The sequence below is a fragment of the Argiope bruennichi genome, chromosome 10, assembly GCF_947563725.1.
Source record: "Argiope bruennichi chromosome 10, qqArgBrue1.1, whole genome shotgun sequence".
NCBI classification, from domain to species: Eukaryota; Metazoa; Arthropoda; class Arachnida; order Araneae; family Araneidae; genus Argiope; species Argiope bruennichi.
Window position 1 is genome coordinate 117363479 of NC_079160.1, and position 19814 is coordinate 117383292.

A 19814-nucleotide genomic window follows, 5' to 3' on the forward strand; every position below is an offset into this window, starting at 1 on the left:
AAACCACATTTATTTTTAAATTTCTGCATCATTCAAGTGAGAAGAGATTGGATCAACAACACAGTCCCTACAAGGAGATGTTCAGTAAAGAAGAATTTTGCATTCACAAACTTCCAATTCTGCAGCAGAAATCTTACCATGTGACCACCGTGTTCCCTTTTTAAAGGATACCACCAAACTTTTAAAACTTATATCACATGACTTTCTTCCTTTCAGTTAAAAAAAAAAAATCCCGCTGTTTTCTAATCGAACAGAACTGAATTGAAGTTTGTTTACTTCTGTGTTTACATATTTGACTAATTCTTATTTTACACGTGGAATTCCCTTTAAATAAATTTACAAAAGGTGATTACATATTTATTATTTGCAAAATATTCATTTAATTTTACCTTTCTTTCAAACGGGAAATTTTTCTGATATTAAGAAAACTTTTATGGTCGAATTTTTCTAATGACGTACTGAAAACGATCGGCATTAAATTGAAAAAGTTTAACTATAGAAATATTATTTTATTTAAAATAGCAGCATATTATTATTATTAAAATTAATTTCGAAACAGAAATTTATCTTTCTAAGTCATTTCCAGCGGAGGGTTTTAATTTTCATTTTCAAGGTAATATTATTCCAACATCAGTATAATGTCTTTAATTTAATAAAATTTAAATTTTTTAAGTGTTTCTAGTGGATATATTGATTTTATTTAGTTAATTAAATGGTAATAAAAGTTGTAATAATTCATAGAATAAGAAACTTATATTTTTTAAAAAAAATCTTCTAACGCATTTATAATTATTTGTTTAAAACACTAGAAATAAAGTAAAATGAGTAAAATTCATCAAATCATAGAATATGTTATAACCTTAATGAGAACAACATATTACTCTTTCTTAGCTAAGATTTACAGTTACTGAATTTAAAGCTATTTCAATTTCTTTGTATGAATCTGAGATCGTTATTAGAATCATTCTATAATTTTTATAAAAAAAAATAAATGAATTAATGAAAAATAATAATGAATACATTAAAAAAGAGGATTCTGAAATAATTTCATAAATACTAAGTATTAACATAGCTTTAATATTTTTTTTTTTTTTATGTTTACAATAGAAAAATGCTAATTTTTTAGTAAAAATATAGTTATGCACTCCACTGAATGAATTGAAACTCAACTTGTATCTGGTGAAGTGCATTAAATGAATATATATTTTAAGGTTTGATATGGAAGTTTCAATAACAAGCATAACATAAGCAAATATTATTTTATGTTTTTTTGTTAAATACTTTTTTAAATAAATATTCGTTAGAGATTTAGATTATCAGATAGCACTAAAAATTTGGAATTTCTTCTGTAATTTTTGAACATAGATTTTAAGCATAAGTAATTTGGACGAGAAAATATGTATGCTTATGTAATTATAGAAAATATAATTTCTCAAAAAATACACTAGAACAATAATTGTTAATTGTATTTTTCAAATTCAATGGAAAGTTCGTCCTTAATTGCATTTATGGTAGAAAAGAAATGTAATTTTCTTTGAAATATATTTCATTAAAAAAGAAAAGAAAACTAATTTACATTAATAATGTAGTTTTATTCAACATTTGTTTATTTAGAATTTTTAATGGCTCAAACAAAAGAAAAAGTGAAAAAAAATTATATTAGATTATTAAATTTAATTTTAAAAAAAATTCGGACTTTCTAATAATGATATTTAACTGAGAAATGGTCCCATTTCTAATGATGGACACATCTGTTTATGAGACTTTAGTATCTGCACATTAATCATATGCCATTTTTCCAACTTTTAGCTTAACTGCATACTATTGACAAACATCAAATAAAAAAAAATTAAAAAATTATGATCCACAGGGATGTGATTCTTCTGTGGTTTTTTGCTTTTGTTAGATTTCTCATATCCCCTTCCCCTTGTTTAAAAAAACTGTAATTTAATTGTATGCAGATTATCTGAAATATAAAATAGATTTAAAAAAAACCTCTTTAAAACATGCAGCAAGTAATTATAGAGCAAACATTCTTAGAAATTTTTTTTTGTGATAAACAATCAAGGATAAAATAATCCAAGGTAAAAGTTAGTGTAAAAAGAAAGAAAGTGTCTGGCAAAGCTGACCAATTGCAGAAAAATTTTCATCTTAAGAAATGATGGACACAATGGAAGGTCAAAAAAACTAAGGTCTAAAAAAACTTTTTTTTACCACATTTTAATTTTTTACACAAAATGAAACTGCTTGTTGTACCAATGTGACTGATGCTCAAAAGGAAACTATGGCGTGCCTATTGAGTTGTACCCACGAAAGACCTGTAGGAAAAACAAAAGGCCAGTAATGTGTTCAATATAAGTTGTAAAGTTTTTTTGACCATTAGAGAAGCGTTTGCTAAAATATGCTAGTCAAGTATGTTTGCAGTAAAGTACTGACTTTTCTCTCATATTTGTTGTCCTATATACATTTAAAATTGTTGTGGACAATATATTTCTTAAAGTTGTCTTCTGAAAAGTAATATGCTATTGATTTCTTGCATTAAAAAATAATTTGAAATGAATAAATATGCTAATTGAGTAATAGCTTTGATAAATTTTTTTTCTATATATTGACTATTTAATTAATAATTTTTGCATGTTTTTTCCTTTGCGTGTTGTTTCATGTTGCTTTTGGGATTTCCTCTTTTTTGCTTTTAGATCAGTCACATCCCTAAATTCATTTTGTTGAATAAGAAAATTGTGCTGTTTTTTAGCATCAGCTGTTAAGGGTACAAAATTGCACAGATTTTTTTCTTCTTCTCATAACTACTTTTTACACAAAACTTTTATAAATTAAACCTTAAAAGTTTTCATCAAATAAAATAATTTATTTCTTAATAATTGTTTTGAATGGAAATTACAAATTGAGTTATTTATTTATATTATAATGTTGAAATTGAATTAATCATTTTATCTTTAAAGTATTTATTTATAATTTATCATTTCAATTCTTTTATGTTATGTTATTTTCTAGGATGGGAAACCCACATGATGAGGAAATTGAGGACATTGAAGATTTAGGAGAAACACCTGAAGTGTCTCGAATAGCTCAGTTGAAGGCTTCTGGACCTGTTCCTAAAGTTACAAGAAAAAATGTAGCTGGTCCTGAAGTTGTTGCTGATAGCATTATTCCTGGTATGTATCATTAAAATAAATATGCATTCCATGACATTAAAGTCACATCTTCAAACATTCTAAAATATTATCTTTTGGATGTAAACACTGGTCATAATGAATAAAATGTTCTGATTATTTAAAAATTTATTGTTATTCTAACATGAGATATTACTATGCTGTTTTACAGCAAATATTTTATAAAAAAATATTTTAAATATTATATATATTATATATAATATATTAAATATTATATATAATATATTAAATATTATATATAATATATTAAATATTATATATAATTTTATAAATATTTAAATATTTATAAAAAATATTTTAAATATTTTTTCCTTTGTAATAATTTTTTAATGAAATAAGTTATTTCATATTTCATCTCTGAACCTTTTAATTATTTTGAAGTTAATTGCTTTGTTTTTTAGGAACACAGAATGTTTATGTCAAAACATGGGGATGTGCTCACAATAGTTCAGACAGTGAATATATGGCTGGTCTTTTGAATGAAAATGGTTATAATATTACAGGTTTGTTAATTTTTTCAAATATATAGATTTCTTTATTATATTTGTGGTTACACTTCCAAAACTTATTAAGAATTCAGTTGCTCTCAAAATAATATCATATGCTAATTAAATGAAAATGTAGAAATTTATATAATCTATGTCTGAAAATTTTTACACAAGTATTCATATTATTATAACTATGTAATGCCTCCTTTAATGAAAGAGCCCTCATTTCTAATTTCTCATCTTGATTACTATATAAGTAATCTATATCATATATATTCTGCTTATAATCTTGTGTTTGGGTATGATAAATGGACAGTAAAAATAATCTTATTTGCTCAATTAAACTGTTGAATATGCGAGTTTGTCAGTAGCAAAGATTCAAAGATACTAGTATTATTGCTTTGAATGAGTTTGCTTTATTTCCTTTCATATTATATATTACTATACTCTTAACTGCTGATTTATTCTTTTCTGTAAGAATTTTAATACTCACTCTCGGTGTCAGCCTAATTTCTAAACTTTCAACTTTATTACCATTTACATATTATATATCTTTCTTAAGTGTTTATCACCTCATGTATTTAGCCAAGCTATCATTATTTGGGGTTGAAACATATTTCACCTTCAAATTCTCTGCAAACATCTTCCCAACAGTATTCTCTTAGAAAATAGAGGTCATTTCTCATATGTTACTTAAAAGATAGCAATTTCCATGTGAATCCATAATATTTAAGGTATTGAATTATTGTCATATTCATTTATTTGAACATTCCAAATACAATTAATTATATATATTTCATTTAATTCTTTGACTTTATTTTTCAAAAATATGATTTAACTAAAAGACATTTTTTAAAGACAAAATTGAACGCTCTATGAATCAGATTGAATAGATATGTAACTGTATTTTTTTACAGATTATACTTATTTTGAAATCACCTGGGATTTCTTTAAATGTTATTTTTCTTTCAAATTTATAAACAATAAATTATTTTCATTCAAACAGAGAAAGATTTTAAGCCAATTTTTTTTTTTTCTTTTTCTTGTCCACACTTGATCACACTTTGTCACAAAACATCACATTAATATCAAACTGATCCAGATGGATATTAATTTTAACTTTTTTCATTTTTTTGAAAGAATTACAGTATTGAGTTCTATTTATCTGCATTATATATGGAAACTTGAAACTAAAGAAATGTTTCTTTCAATTTTTTTAAAAATTTCCAATTCATTAATTTAAAACATTTAACTTTAGTGAAATTAATGGATAAATAATAACTCAGGAAACTTATCAATAGAATATCATAAAAAAAGTTAGATTTTAAAAAGAAAAAAAAATGTACAGAGTAATTTGCTTTTTAGATGATGCTTCATTAGCGGATATTTGGCTTTTAAACAGCTGTACTGTAAAGAATCCAGCTGAAGATCACTTTCGAAATGCCATCGAGGAGGGGCGAAAGAATGGGAAATATGTTGTTGTGGCTGGATGTGTATCCCAAGCTGCTCCAAAGACACCTTACATGGAAGGACTCAGCATGATTGGAGTGCAGCAAATTGACAGAGTTGTAGAAGTTGTAGAGGAAACTTTGAAAGGTATGAATAAATTTTTGTGTGAGTTTTAACTGTAGTTGGCTGATTAGCTAGAAATCATGAATAATCTTCACAGCTAAATAGAGTTATCAAAGGTTTTGCTTTGGATGTGACACAAATGTGGGCCATTCTCATTTGAAAGTTTTATAGGAAAGTAATCTACCTCCATAGATTGGAATTAAAGTCACATTTTTGTTTGAAATGATATCTCTAAGATTACTCTAAGAATAAAGTTTTTCTCTCTTCCTCCTTTGTAAAGAATTGAAGATTCATAGACTTGATTAGTTAGATTTGACTAAAAGGAACGGAGTCACAACAATGAACATAATGGGATGTATATTTCTATGCATTTTAGAGTTATAAAAATGATTCTCGGACATTAAACATTTGTTTATTTAAGCAGTTATATTACACAGAATATGTATCAATGTTTAGAACTAAATTCTATTTAAATATATCAATATTTTTAAATGTAATTGGATTATATTCAGGGTTATCCAACTTGGCATAATGATATATTGTCATAGCCTTTTCTGTTTAATAATGTCAGCATTCTTTCATTATAAAAGTTTCTAACAAAGCTTTGTAAATTTAAAAAAAAAAAAAAAGAACCGAAAGAAAATTTTTACAGATATGCCAGATTTATTGCTCTATATATAATGAAATTTTACTTAAATACATAAGAATATCATTTAAAATAATTTTGAAGGGTGCTGTATTTCATTTATGCTTATCGAAAAATACAGCTATATGAAATTGCTGAATAAGATATATTATATATATGTTTCCATTGTACCAAGTTTTGTTTATTATTTTGAAATTTATTTTTTAAATGAAATTAATAACTTTCCCTTCAAATTGTGAAGATATTCTTTAATTATTGCATAGTAAATATATGTAAAACTTAAGTACAATAACTGTGTTACATATAGCTTATAAATAATGATTAATGCTTTATTATTATTTGAAGGTCACTGTTAAAACTCTTTATAAAACATAATTTTTTTGTAATAATCTTATGCTATTGATAAAATTGTTTTTAAAATCAAACTTCGCTAATTACATAGCTGCTAATTGTTGTTTCTGTTTTACTGTCAAGACAACTATAGCTGAGAAGGAAGAATGATTTAAAAGCATCATTGATATCAATTTAGACTCCTAAACAATCAATATTGCTTATAAGATCCAATATTGTTTTTAAAATATTTATTTTATTAATGTAAGCATTATGAAAGTGCAGCTATTTATCTTAACCATTAGTGGAGTAGGGTAAAAGCATATTCCAAAATATAAATAAACATAATTTTTTTTATAAAACAAGAATATATTAAATTATTAGATGCTAAACATATTTAAAATTAGCTGTATACTTTGAAAATTATCTGTATTATTAGTTCAAAAATGTTTAAAAATTTTATTTATTAAATAAAATAATATTATATTTAGTTTCATGTAGGTTATTGGAATACTGAAATACCCTACTGTACTAGTGCAGGAGTAAATTTTTCATGTTTACATTTTACCTTATTTAGTAAATTAATATGTTAGGAATTAAAACCAAATACAGGGCAAATATGCAGACTTGTAGTAATGTAATATATTATATTATTGCAATTTACATATCAAGCATATTACATGAATATTCATATAAATGTTATGTAATTTATTACATTTTGGAATGCAAATATTCAGATGATTTTATTTTCTGAAACTATGAACACTTGTTGTTATAGGAAATTCTGTCCGACTCTTGGGCACCAAAAAAGTTTCAGGGAAGAAACAAGGAGGTGCTTCCCTGCAGCTACCAAAAGTTAGAAGAAATGAGCTTATTGAAATCATACCTATAAATACTGGGTAAGTTTTCTAACATATTTCTTTTTGTATAGGTTTGTATAATTTCACATTTATTTACTGTATATTTAATTTTTTATTTATTTACTTTGTAAAGAGCAGGTGCTGTCTTTGAATGCTGACTTTAAAACTGAATTGTGTTGCATGAATTAACTGATTTTTGAATTGTTGATCATGATTGATGCAACTCAGGATTAATGTTTGCTGAGCTTATTTGCTTGCGTATTATAGAGCACTTACCATCATAGTTTGAAAATGCAATAAAATCAATCAAAAGTTTTTTTAATGCACCATTTCATCAATGTATTCATGTATACACAATATGATATTGTGCTTTATCTATCAAATAATTAAAATTAAAATTAATTTTGTCAGAAATAACAAATTAGGTCTTTTTTAAATGCATATTTTATGATTATACCAAAAGATTTTAGAACAGCCATTTTTTTTTTTTTTTAATGAACAGTAGCCACCATAGAGAGATTTCACGATATGTATTTAGTTTTAATGAAATTCAGTATTGATAAAAAAGGAGTTTTTGAATTAAATTAACTTAATAATTTGAATTTTTGGATGCCTTGTTATTTAGTATTATTACTTGCATTCATGACACAAATTGATACAAAGTGTACAAAATATATTGTCTTCAAAATAAATTTTAAATTCTAAAGAAAAAAAAATGCTTTGGTATGTTAATTATTTCTTCAGATATAGACTGTTTTCATGAATTTATTCTTTTTTTTCAAATACATTTTTTTCAAATACTTTTATAATTATATTTCATTATTTTTTCTGACAGTTGTTTAAACCATTGTACATATTGTAAAACAAAACATGCTAGAGGAAAATTAGGCAGTTACCCAATATCAGAAATTATACAGCGTGCTGAACAAGCATTCTCAGGTATTTTGTGTACTTTTTTATTGTTTTATCAAGCATAATTTTTTTTGTTTCTTTTAATACTAAGGATTTAGAAAACTTAATATTAGAAATAGCTAGAAATTTAAAGAAACTGTAAATTTGAAATAACTATACATTTTCTCTATTAATTAAAAAAATAAAGGAAGCAAGCAACTGGTTATTTTATTATGATAATTTTTGCTCGATTTCTTTTACTGTATAAAAATAATATTTCAGCTTCACTGTGTTGCTAAATAATAATAATAATAATAATTTATTTCTGTTTCCACTTTCTAAATTTTTGAAGCAAAATCGTTATTATTATCAGTAGTATCTACATTTAAATTCAAAGTAGTTAAAACTATCAGCTTATTTAAAAGCAGACATGTGTTTGAAATGAAAATATAATGAATTAAATAAAATGTTTGTAGTTTTGTAAATACTTTTTTCATGATAATCTTTCTAGAGGGAGTAAAAGAGCTTTGGTTAACATCTGAAGATACTGGTGCATATGGAAGAGATATTGGGGAAACACTGCCAAATTTACTTTACCAGCTAGTTGAAGTTATACCTGAAAACTGTATGCTTCGTCTGGGAATGACAAACCCACCTTATATTCTAGAACACTTAGAGGTATGCTTTTTAAAGATATTTTCTTACAACTTTAATTTTATGGAAAAGTTTTTTAATAATAAGAATTAGTAACAAAAGTGCTGCAAAAGGCTCTAAATCTGTCTCTGTTCAAATCTATCTGAAAATATTTTTGTTCTAAAATAATTCAGCATCAAACAATTTTCAGAGAGTTTTGAATAGAAAGTTTCCATTTTTATATTTTGTTAATGTTTGTAGCATTAAAAATGTCCATTTTTAGAATCTCACTGTTTTAATAAAGTTATAATCAAAACACTGTTATTGTATAAAATTTCAATAAGTATATCTCTCTACATTATTATGTGTTGCAAAATAAGTCTTTGAAATTTTTCTCCATTTAAGATTCTTTTTTAAGTGTTATCAGTTTTATTACCAGTAAATTTTAATGAAATCTTTTAAGTCAAAATGATTTCCTTTGTGAGTTTTGAAATAAATGTAATACTGATTTTGCTTATAAGCATTTTGCTTATAATTTTAATAATTCACAACTTCAATAATTTTCTTTCTGACCCCAATTTTGATTATAACTCACAGTTTAATATACCTTGTTTAGAATTTTATGGGGAAAAATTGTCTACTTCTATATTTTATGTAATTTATCTGTTTAAAATTTTAAGAGTCTTGGTTTCTTGAAGATATCAGTATAATTTTAGACTCATTAAACTGTCATTGTATGATTGTGATGAATAAATTGTTCCAAAATTAGATGCTTTATTTTAAGTTGTTCTATAGCATTTTTTTTCTGTTCCATAAGCAAACCCTCTGACAGGCCATTGAATTTCAATCAACCTTTCCCCTATGATATATTTCTAAATCTGTTAATGTGAAATGTTTTACAGTTTTTTTTAATTAAAAAAAAAGAATGAAAAAAGTATTTGTTGGTGGAAATAAACTTGATTTACTCATTTAAAGAAGCACTTTCAGCTTTCATTCATTGTGATGTCATCAGTGTAGAGCCGAGTGAATAGGCCAAATTTGTATTTTAAATTTGTTTATTTATAACATCACAGTCGGACAAAACATTCACAACATATAAAAAATAGGAAATTCATACATTACAATATTTGTAAATCCATTCCCATGACCAATATCTTAATCCGCAAGATAGAACACCATCACAAGGCATCAAGGCCTTTTACTTTCAACACAACACAAACTCACATAGCACAATACCACGCTGAAAAAAATCTCGTCAGCCAAACGTACTGCCGGTGTGATGTCATCACATTTTTGATCTACATCAATACGGTGCTGCCATCTATCTTCTGGCAATTTTCCGGTCAAATTCTTTACATCATCAATAAAATTCAAAATATAAAGCAAGTTTCAATTATAGGCTTAGTTTTCTTGAAAATAAAGTTGCCTTATGCTCTTGCAAATACAGAAATTAACAAATTTCTATTTCTCCACATCAAATTCGTAAAAGATAGAAAAAAATGAGAATTAAACCAATTAATGAAAATTTGGTAGTGAAACAATTTTTTAAGTTGGCATTCATTATCAAATTACATGCATTACAGTTATTCCACAAAGTAATATATATATATATATATATATATATATATTAAATTGTATTCTTCTTTTATTATCAGGAAGCTCACCAATAATGCTATTTAAATTAATTTCTACTGATAAATCTTTCTCTATTGTAATTAAACCTAAAGTACTCAATTTCTCTTGGTTTATTTTAAACAAGATTGGATTAATTTTTAGTTTAGGGAAACTTCTTTTTGCCAGCTGCAACATTGATGGGTAAAACTAAATATGCTTTTAAAGCTACAGGAAAGTTGGAAAATGATGATATTAAATAACTTACTTTAATAAATTTGAAATATATTAAAGAATTAATATTGTTGTTAATGGGTTTGTTCAAAATTAATTCAAATCATTACTAATAACACCTTTAAGTACTTAACTGCTATAAGATATTTGTAAGAAATTATCAATATTTATACCAGATTTTTGAAGTCATTTTTCAGCATATTCATGAATTCAGAAATTTAAATAATATATCACTTTTGTTTAAGGATTTAGGTTATTCGTGAATAGAATATAAAGCAATATCTATAGTTATCTTAAATTCGAATTTAAAAATTGGTTTTGAATTTTTGGTCTGTTCATATACACATTCATGATAAAAAAGGACACCCCCCCGTACCTTTTAAAGGAAATTCTGTGTTATTATAGCTAATGCTGAAGCATCATTAATATACTTTTTAAAACCCATATTATATTTAAATGAATTTACAAAATTTATAGCTTTATTGAGTAGCCTGACAGATTAAGTAATTATTGACTTAGCAGATTAACTAACAGCAATGATATTTATTAGGATATCATCCCATATCAAAACCATTTTTTAATGGCCACATTATCCAATAAAGAATTTCTTGTTATTTTGTTTTTATATAATTAGAGTAATTTTTCATTTTGCATATTTTAAAAATTTTATTTCCCAACTTTAATTCCAATTATAAAGAACTTGTTGCTTTCTCTTAATTTTCCTTCCAAGTTTCATTAATAAGCTGTAGTGAACTAGGTTTATTTATTTATTTTGTTACTTTTTAAAAAGGTTTTTCTGTAAAGAGATGCAAAAAAAAAAAAAAAAAAAAAAACCCTGAGATGTAGAAAATTGATATAAAGGTGTTGAATTATTATTTACAAACATACATTGTAGACCACTTTTCATTCCCTTCATACTATTAAGGGTAACCACTCTTTCATCATACATACATGCATGCTTGCTTCCTAGTTTCAAAAGTGAAGAAAAAAATTAGTATTAAAAAAAGAAAATTGAACTATGTGACAAATCAAATGTTTTTTTAAACAATTTTTGTTGAGAAATTTTGAAGTTCACAGTTTTGAAGTTCACAGGCTTACAGTTTTAAGCACTGTTTCAGAGACCAATTTAAAATGGCAAAATCCCCCCCCCCCTCTCCACTTTTTGTTACACTACTGTCAAGTTTTTAATTGTACACTGCATTATTACAAATTGTACATTGCATTATTACAAATTGTACATTATTTTAGGATATGGCCAAGATATTATCACATCCTAGAGTTTATTCTTTTCTACATGTTCCTGTTCAATCTGGAAGTGATTATGTTTTGGGTGAAATGAAGAGGGAGTATTGCATAGACGATTTCAAAATGGTAGTGAACTTTCTGAGGGAAAGGTATGCCTTCTTAAATTATGCTTTCTATTTGAATTTAGAGAGGAAATCCCTCCAAAAATGTGCACTATCTATAAAAATACTAAATGAATTTCTTGTATCATTTATATCCTCTTTTAGCTTTAAAATTTTGATATTGCACTAGATAATGATATCCAACATTGACTTATCTTATTTATTTTGAATGAATATTGATTCTAGATTCAGTCCTGCATGGCTTTTATGTTGTACATTAATGCTAAGCAACAATTTTTTCTAATAAATTTTGCTTGTGCCATAATATATTGGATTTGTATTTTGTTTTAGAGTTCCTGGTATTACCATAGCGACTGATATAATTTGTGGTTTTCCTACAGAAACTGCTGAGGTAACAATTAAGAAATTGTGTAGCTTTTTAATCAAATTGTTTTATTATTTAATAGAAAATCATCTTGATATTGAAGGAATTAAATGCATTCTTTATTGTAAAGACAACATTTCTGATTTTAAGAAGTCTTCAATGAAATATTTTAAGATTTTTTTTAGCTTTTCTTAATAAAAAGTTACAAGAAAGGAAAAAAAAAAAGTTTTTTTTTTCAAAACTTTTTTTGTTGATACTAATATTAAAGAATTCAATTAAAAAATGTTTATTAATATTTAGAAATACAAAGAAAAAAATTGAGGAAAAGAAGATAGAGAAGATTAGGATTTCTTTTCTTTAATTCAGAGACATAAATATATAAAATATATACATATATTTTCTTCAAAAAGTAAATTCATTTAATGTTTCAAATTGTAGTTGGAGAGTGAAATACTTATAATTTTAAAAACTTATGAATATGCCATTGCATTTTCAAAGTAGTTATTTTGGTATTTTTTTTCTCTTTTACTTTGAATTCCACCAATTAAATGACAAAAATTCAATATTTATATTTATTTAGTTTAAATTTGAATTTTAAATTTGATAATAGAAAAGTGCTTATAATCATGATTTAATGATTAATAAAATGATGAAATGAAAGTCTTTTAAAGTATATTGACGAATGGTCTGTACTTCTGGAACGTATATATGATATTTTGTGATTTTTTTTTATTTCATACTATACTAAATTTATTTCTATTATAATTATATAATAATTCTATAACTTTATTGTTTTAAATACCAAATAACTTTTACTTGAATTTTTTAAGCTGAAAAATATGTTATAATTTTTTTTTAGGATTTCCAAGAAACCATGAATTTAGTGAAAGAATATCATTTCCCTGTGTTATTTATAAATCAATTTTTTCCTCGACCTGGAACACCAGCAGCAAAAATGAAGAGAGTGCCCGGAAATGAGGTATACAAAGTTATTAGTAATCCAATCTGAAACATTTACCATTTAGAGAAAAAGAGAGAAGATGTAAGGAAAAAAATAGTGTCATATTTTTTTCCTTATGTATTCTTTCATATAATAATAATACTTGATTAAATATATCTTGCTGAAAATTCATTTGCTAAGATCATCATTGTTATATATATATATATATATATATATGTTGGTGATAAAAAAAAAGACAATGTTATAAAAGAGAAATTTTGCAGCAAACAATTTAAAAGTTTTATTTCTCCCATTACTTCATGTATACTTTGCTTTTTTATGAATGAGTGTATTTCTATATAATACTGTACATTTATACTTTAAAATATTGAAATGGAAATAATAATACTGTATGTTTTAAAATTACTGACACTTTAATTTGAAACGATATTAAAAAGAGAGTAAAAAGTTATCTCTTACAAAGTAAATATCTGTTATTTAATGAAATAATGTTCTGCATCTCTATGTAGTCTAACAAAAGTACCACAATCTAATAATATTATTCCAATATAAAAAAATTAGTCATAGGCACTGAGAGAAAGTATTGGAATACATCATTCTATCACAAAATAAAAATTTCTCTGGTTAATTTATACTTTTTACTAACCACCTTAAAAGAGACCTGCATTTTTAAAACGTTTTTGGTAACATTTTCTTTTGTGAAGAGATCTAGATGATAAATAAGAGTGAAAATAAACTAGGATGAAGAAGGACAATGATGGAATAAGTAGGGAATATGTGATAACGAAATGACGGGAAAATGCACAGAATAGTATTAGAAGCCATTTAATGCACATTGCAAAAAAAGTTGTCCAGTATTAGGAAGTAATGTTTAAATCACTTAAAATTTGTCTTAGAAATTGGTATCGTTGCAAAATAAGTTTGATGTTCTTTCAACTATTACTTTTTTTTTGTTCATGTCTTTAATATATTTTTCTTTTGTTTAATATTATTGCTTTTAGCCATTTTACTTTAAAAGTGAGAGCTTTCCTTTACAACAGTATTATTGTATACTTACTTCATTCTGCTATCATTTCCTTTGTAACAAATTATTCATTCAAATAAAGATATTCCACTGATTAAAAAAATTAATTTAGATCTGGATCATTTATTAAAAAAAAAAAAGATAAATCATTATTCTTTTAAGTCAGTAAAGGAAATTTTTTAATGTATGCAAGTAGAAAATAATATTAAATTCAATTTGTTATATTATCTAATTTGACAATTATCTCTATATGATGAATAAATATGCATTTTAGACTGGTACTATCAGGTTTGAATGTCATTTGAGAATCTCGGAAGTTTTTATAAGTATATAAAGCATTTATAGCTTAATTTTCATTATCAATTACCATTTACAAATATTGTAGACTAAATTTCATAAATATTTTTATTCAAATTTTTTAATACTAATTTTTAAAATTATATGGCATGTAGGGATTGCAATACCGGACCAAAATTTCAATACCGGTATTCGGTATTTTTTAAATCTTAATACCGGGATACCGGTATTAGAAATTTTAGAAAAAGAAAGAAAACACAGATGTTTCTTTGTTTTATTTGCCAGTTTTGTTAGAGAGTCTAAATATCATAAAATAATTTGTAACTTATAAATTATAACAGTATATAATCACAAAAAAGTAAAGGAACATCTTATTTATTTAAATCACAAAAAAAGTGTAAATATCACTATTCAGTCTGGGATACTATTACAAATTTTTGAAATGTGATCTTAAAAAAAAAATAATGTATCAATTGTACTGTCATTAAACCTGAAAAGTAATTTTGTGTAAAAATTACCAGCTGTCGGAAACGCTCTTTCGGCATCTACGCTAGCTGGTGGTACTGTTAGCAATGCGCGATATATTTTTTCCAAGTATTTACCTCTAAATCCCTCATCTTCAAATAAATAGATTTCTCGTCGGATGGTTTTGGATATAGCTGATTTCTGTATTGTATTTTGGTTCTTTGAAATTTTTTTTATTTATCGCTAATTCTAATTTTTGTTCAAGAGACAATTCCTTTTCACTATTGACAGTAGTGACATTATAATCTTCGATAATTGAACCGAATTCTTCTGAATGTAGATAGGTTTGTGGGTAAAAAATTTTAAGAAAATTTACTCTAAACGTAATCAGATTTGAATTGGTTATTTTCTTTTCTTGTTTTTCATTTTCATTTTTAAAATCATTAGAATTATGTAAATATCATAAGACATTTTCGATTTCGGTATGCCTTTCTTCTGTGCGATTTTTCAATGTAATATATAATTCTTTAGATAGTGATGTGTACTGTTCTTTCAGTGACTGCAACATGAAATTTATTGTTGCATTAGCTGTTATTAGAATCTCTCCACATAATGCCTCAATAATCAGTTTTATTGGAAGTAGAACTGATATAGTTCTGAATATTAAGTCGAATTAACTATCTGAAAAAATAATTTACAGGTTTAAGTAGATTATTGCTTTTTGGATTGGATTTCTCAGTTTCAAAAATCGTTCCATCATTAGGAGTAAATTGTTCCAACATGTTTTAGAATCTAATATTAACATATATTCTGTTTTATTTTCAGTTAGTATATATGTTAGTAATATATCCTTTTTTATAGGGGAACGTTTAAATATCTTAACAATTTTTCGAACTTTATAAATTATAGGAAGCAATTCTTGATAGATTAATATTTCATCGTCATTAGCAATATCTTCTTCAACAATTACATTGTCATTATCTTCATTGTCAATATCACTCTCACTTTTACTCTCTTCAAAGTTGGAATCCGAAGTTTCTATATCCACAGTATTTGGATTCTTCTGTTCTTTATTTTTTTGGTATAATACATGTATTACTCCTAATTGAATTCCATGTGCATAGCACAACTGCTGATTTGCACCAATCAACTCTCCAACTTTTTTCATAATTGTTGCTCCATCAGTCGTTATGGATACAATATTTTCTTCCATGTTTCGCTAATTTATATTTAAGCCATTAATTAGTTAATTAATTTCGCTCGTTAAGGAGACATAAAAACAAAAATGTATACTATTTTGCTATGTTCGCGATCTCTGAACATATAGTGGAGACCATTTCTAGTAAATACCAAAAAACCGGTATTTAAACTTGTGAATACCGGTATTACAGAATTGTACAAATGGCTCAAAATACCGGTATTCGGTATCCCGGTATACCGGTATTGCAATCCCTAATGGCATGATAATATTGTTCAAAAACATTAATTTGTTCATTAATGCCTAACTTAATTTAAAATATATCTTTCAGTTTATTTTTTAAAAGATTACTATAAGAATATCAAGATTACTAAATTAAAATTCTGCTTTTTCATTCTCCTTTTTTAATAATTTTTTCTCAATACATCAGTAAAAAATCATTTAAGAAACTTTTCATACATATATAACAAAACATTTAAACAATGCAATAAAATATCAAAAATATAGTAATAAATATGTATTTCCAGATCTTTTGCATTACTTCAAATATTGATCTTAGCAAAAAGCATAAAATTTATCGTGCCAATGTGTTGTATATGCCTGTTGAAAAACCATTTAGGAGTTTGCGAATATTATATAGACTTGTTATTCAAAACAAAAAGTAACTAAAAGTGAAATGTGACTGTTGAGTATTGATGAGTTTATTTAAGTACATCTTTGCTATTGAAATCATTTGGCAATAATTATTTTCATAAATTTAAAGATAATTTCCTTCATTTTTATCTTCTAGGTGAAACAACGAACAAAAGCCTTAAGTGATTACTTTCAGTCTTATACTTGCTATGGCAAAAATGTAGGTACTGTTCAGAGAGTTCTTGTGACTGAAGTATCACATGATAAGAACCACTATGTAGGCCATAATAAATTTTATGAACAGGTAAGATGAAACTTTATTGAGTAATTATCTTTTGATGGATTATGTTTAAAATTGCAGCATATAATTATATGTCTACAAAATGAAACTTTTTGGCTCACAATTCTATAAGTATGTAATATTTATAAAAGTTTATTGCAAAAGTGTTGGAATTAATCTGTTTTTTTTTAAAGTATGGTTTTTAAATTGATAATTCTGAGAAATTTATTAAAATATTTGTTATACAAACATATGTTATTAAGTTAAATGAATATAAGTATAAAATGAGTTACTTTTGTTGTTGTTCCTTTCTATCTCCCCTTCCCATTCTTCCAGATTATATTGCACATTTAAATCCAAATACATAAATTTAAACCAACATAAACCACATTTAAACCATCATTTTTAAAGCAATGTATCACCATATTCCCATGTCAGTGGTATGATCATAGCTTCTTTTATAATTTTTTTTCAATAGTTTAATTAGAATTTTTATGCAATTAGGGTGAAAAATGAATAATTCACTTCCATGTTAAAAGATGTTAATAATCAAAATTCATTACTTAAAACCTCTTCAAAGTAATAAATTTTGTACCATCTTTACCAATTACCCTCTCCCCCTTCGCTTTTATTATACACTCTTTTTGTTCTTACTCTCTTTTTCAGAAATTAAAAAAAAATTACAGTTTTTTTTTTTATTGCATGTTATGATTTGGAATTGTGAATACATTAAATTTAATTTCTATCTGTGTTTCAATGGTTAATATTCCTGTAAAAAAATAATTATAATTATCTTCTAGAAATTGACATTTTATACATTCAATGATTTAAATATACTGTTGAATGCTGATCATTAATATATTAATTGGTTTTTAACTAAGAAAATTCTGTTTAGTTAATTTAATGCCATTTCATTTTAAACGTATTATCTTTTCTATGATAGCCAATTCAAACTTTTTTTTTTATGTAAAACTATTTTTTGAATTACATTATTGATTTAAAAAACATTAATTCCTGTTACTGAAATATTATTTCAGAAGCTAATAACAAATAACTTGGAACAGTGTTGTAGGTATCCTATTTATGACAACATTTGTTTATTAGTTGTAAATGAATAATAGTTCATTTTCAACTATTATGAATGAATTCTAGATAGGATTATAGTTCTGTGAAAGATAAGCTTCATTAAAAAGTATTAAATCTAGAAAAGTTTTGTTTCATAGTCAAAATTTGATTCATTAGAAAATTATTTATTATATTACATTATGATTTTGAATTATAAATGTTGAGCCATGTCAAATATTCTTAATATTTTTTTTATAAATTTTATGTGGTTTTTAATTTATGCTTGAAAAGAAACAGTGAGTAATATTAGTTTTCCATTTATTATTATTTTTTCATCATTTCTGTCTTGCAAATACTCTTATTAAATTGTTTTAAAAACAAACAAAAATATAAATAAATAAATAAGTGTAATAATATTGCTAGGTTTTTAAAAATAAATTTAGAAACTTTATAATGTAATAAACACCTTTTAGAGCATAACTATGGGCCATTTTTTTGTGATCTTATACTTAAAAAAACATCAAATTCTGCAAATCTACCATTAATTTTAAAAATTGTGGGTGGTAAATGATCATTTAAATATGCTTTTCATTTGATTTTAGGAAATTTAAGACAATTTGTTCAAAAATTATTAATGTAAAATAATGTAATCTCTAAAAAAAAAAAAAAAAAAAAAAAAAAAAAAATATTTAATTAAACTAAATTTTAAAATTCTGAATTTGATGTTTAATGAAATGTGTATGTAAAGAATAACACTCTCCTCTCTTTTTTAACTTGTTAGTTTTATTCATAATATCTCTTATCCATTTGTTTTATTCAAAAAAAAAAAAAATCCACATACTCCACAATTCAATATGCTTAAAATGCATAAGATTATATTTGTAGAATCACAAATTGCAGGAACAATATTTGTTGAGTCCAAAACATTAAAGCTGAATTTAAATTAATTACATTCTTATTAAAATATCGATATTTAGATACAAAAATATTTTAAATTTAACTACACAATACATACTTATTCTTTACTAAGAAAATTTCTACGAATTTAAATCCAAAAATGTATGATGGAACTTGGTGTAATTTAGAAAATACTTAACTCATGAAAGGGTAGTGGTGTTTAGACTTGAAGTCTAATTATGATTAAACAATTGGATTAATGTTTTTTTTAGCTATTCTTGTAGCTCAAACAAATATATATCATCCAATTGTCATCATTAGTTTAAAAAAAATGCCCTATGTTATTAGTTTGTAAATCAGAGTTCTGTAAAGTATTGTTAGATAATTTGTGAAAGAAATATATTCATAACTGAACATATTTTAGCTTTATTTCAAAGCTAAATATTCTTCAAATTCCAGCTTTGTATTAAAATTTTTATACAAGAAATAAATATTGCTTTTCTTATTTAAACAATTGATTTTTTTTTATTTACTTCATGTGTTAATTAGATTTATTTATGAATATTCTTTTAGGTATTAGTTCCAAAGAAAGAGGAATACTTAGGAGAATTCCTCACAGTTCGAATAACCAAAGCAGGAAAACATTACATGATAGGAGAGCCAGTTCCAACAAAAACATTAAATAATGAAATAAAAAAATTAACAAGAACATTTAAATCTTCTACTGCTTTGATGTATTCTCTTTTTGTTTTACTCATAGCTGTAGTTATTTATATAATACAAAAGAATACAATGTTATTTTAATTA

The 19814-nt window shown here is 24.8% G+C and overlaps 1 protein-coding gene across 2 annotated transcripts; it reads left to right on the top strand.

Moving 5' to 3' along the window:
* The first annotated feature begins 251 nt into the window (after positions 1–251).
* Positions 252–19814, top strand: LOC129987973 (threonylcarbamoyladenosine tRNA methylthiotransferase-like). 2 transcript variants are annotated; one of them, XM_056096024.1, is made up of 12 exons: positions 252–345; positions 3013–3173; positions 3593–3694; positions 5045–5275; positions 7006–7126; positions 7923–8026; positions 8490–8656; positions 11705–11850; positions 12154–12214; positions 13047–13166; positions 16923–17069; positions 19581–19814. In XM_056096024.1, the coding sequence occupies exons 2-12, from the start codon at positions 3014–3016 to the stop codon at positions 19809–19811; spliced, it is 1590 nt and encodes a 529-aa protein (XP_055951999.1). In that variant the 5' UTR covers positions 252–345; position 3013; the 3' UTR covers positions 19812–19814. The 2 variants fall into 2 exon arrangements, with proteins under 2 accessions (XP_055951999.1, XP_055951998.1); XM_056096023.1 differs by lacking the exon at positions 252–345 and adding an exon at positions 485–613.

What these genes read in the sequence shown, in the direction of transcription:
- LOC129987973 (XM_056096024.1), top strand. Translation starts at nt 3,014, where the DNA reads ATGGGAAACCCACATGATGAGGAAATTGAGGACATTGAAGATTTAGGA. An exon ending in AAATGGTTATAATATTACAG is followed by an intron (nt 3,695 to 5,044) that starts GTTTGTTAATTT and finishes TTTGCTTTTTAG; the next exon opens with ATGATGCTTCATTAGCGGAT. An exon ending in ATATTCTAGAACACTTAGAG is followed by an intron (nt 8,657 to 11,704) that starts GTATGCTTTTTA and finishes ACATTATTTTAG; the next exon opens with GATATGGCCAAGATATTATC.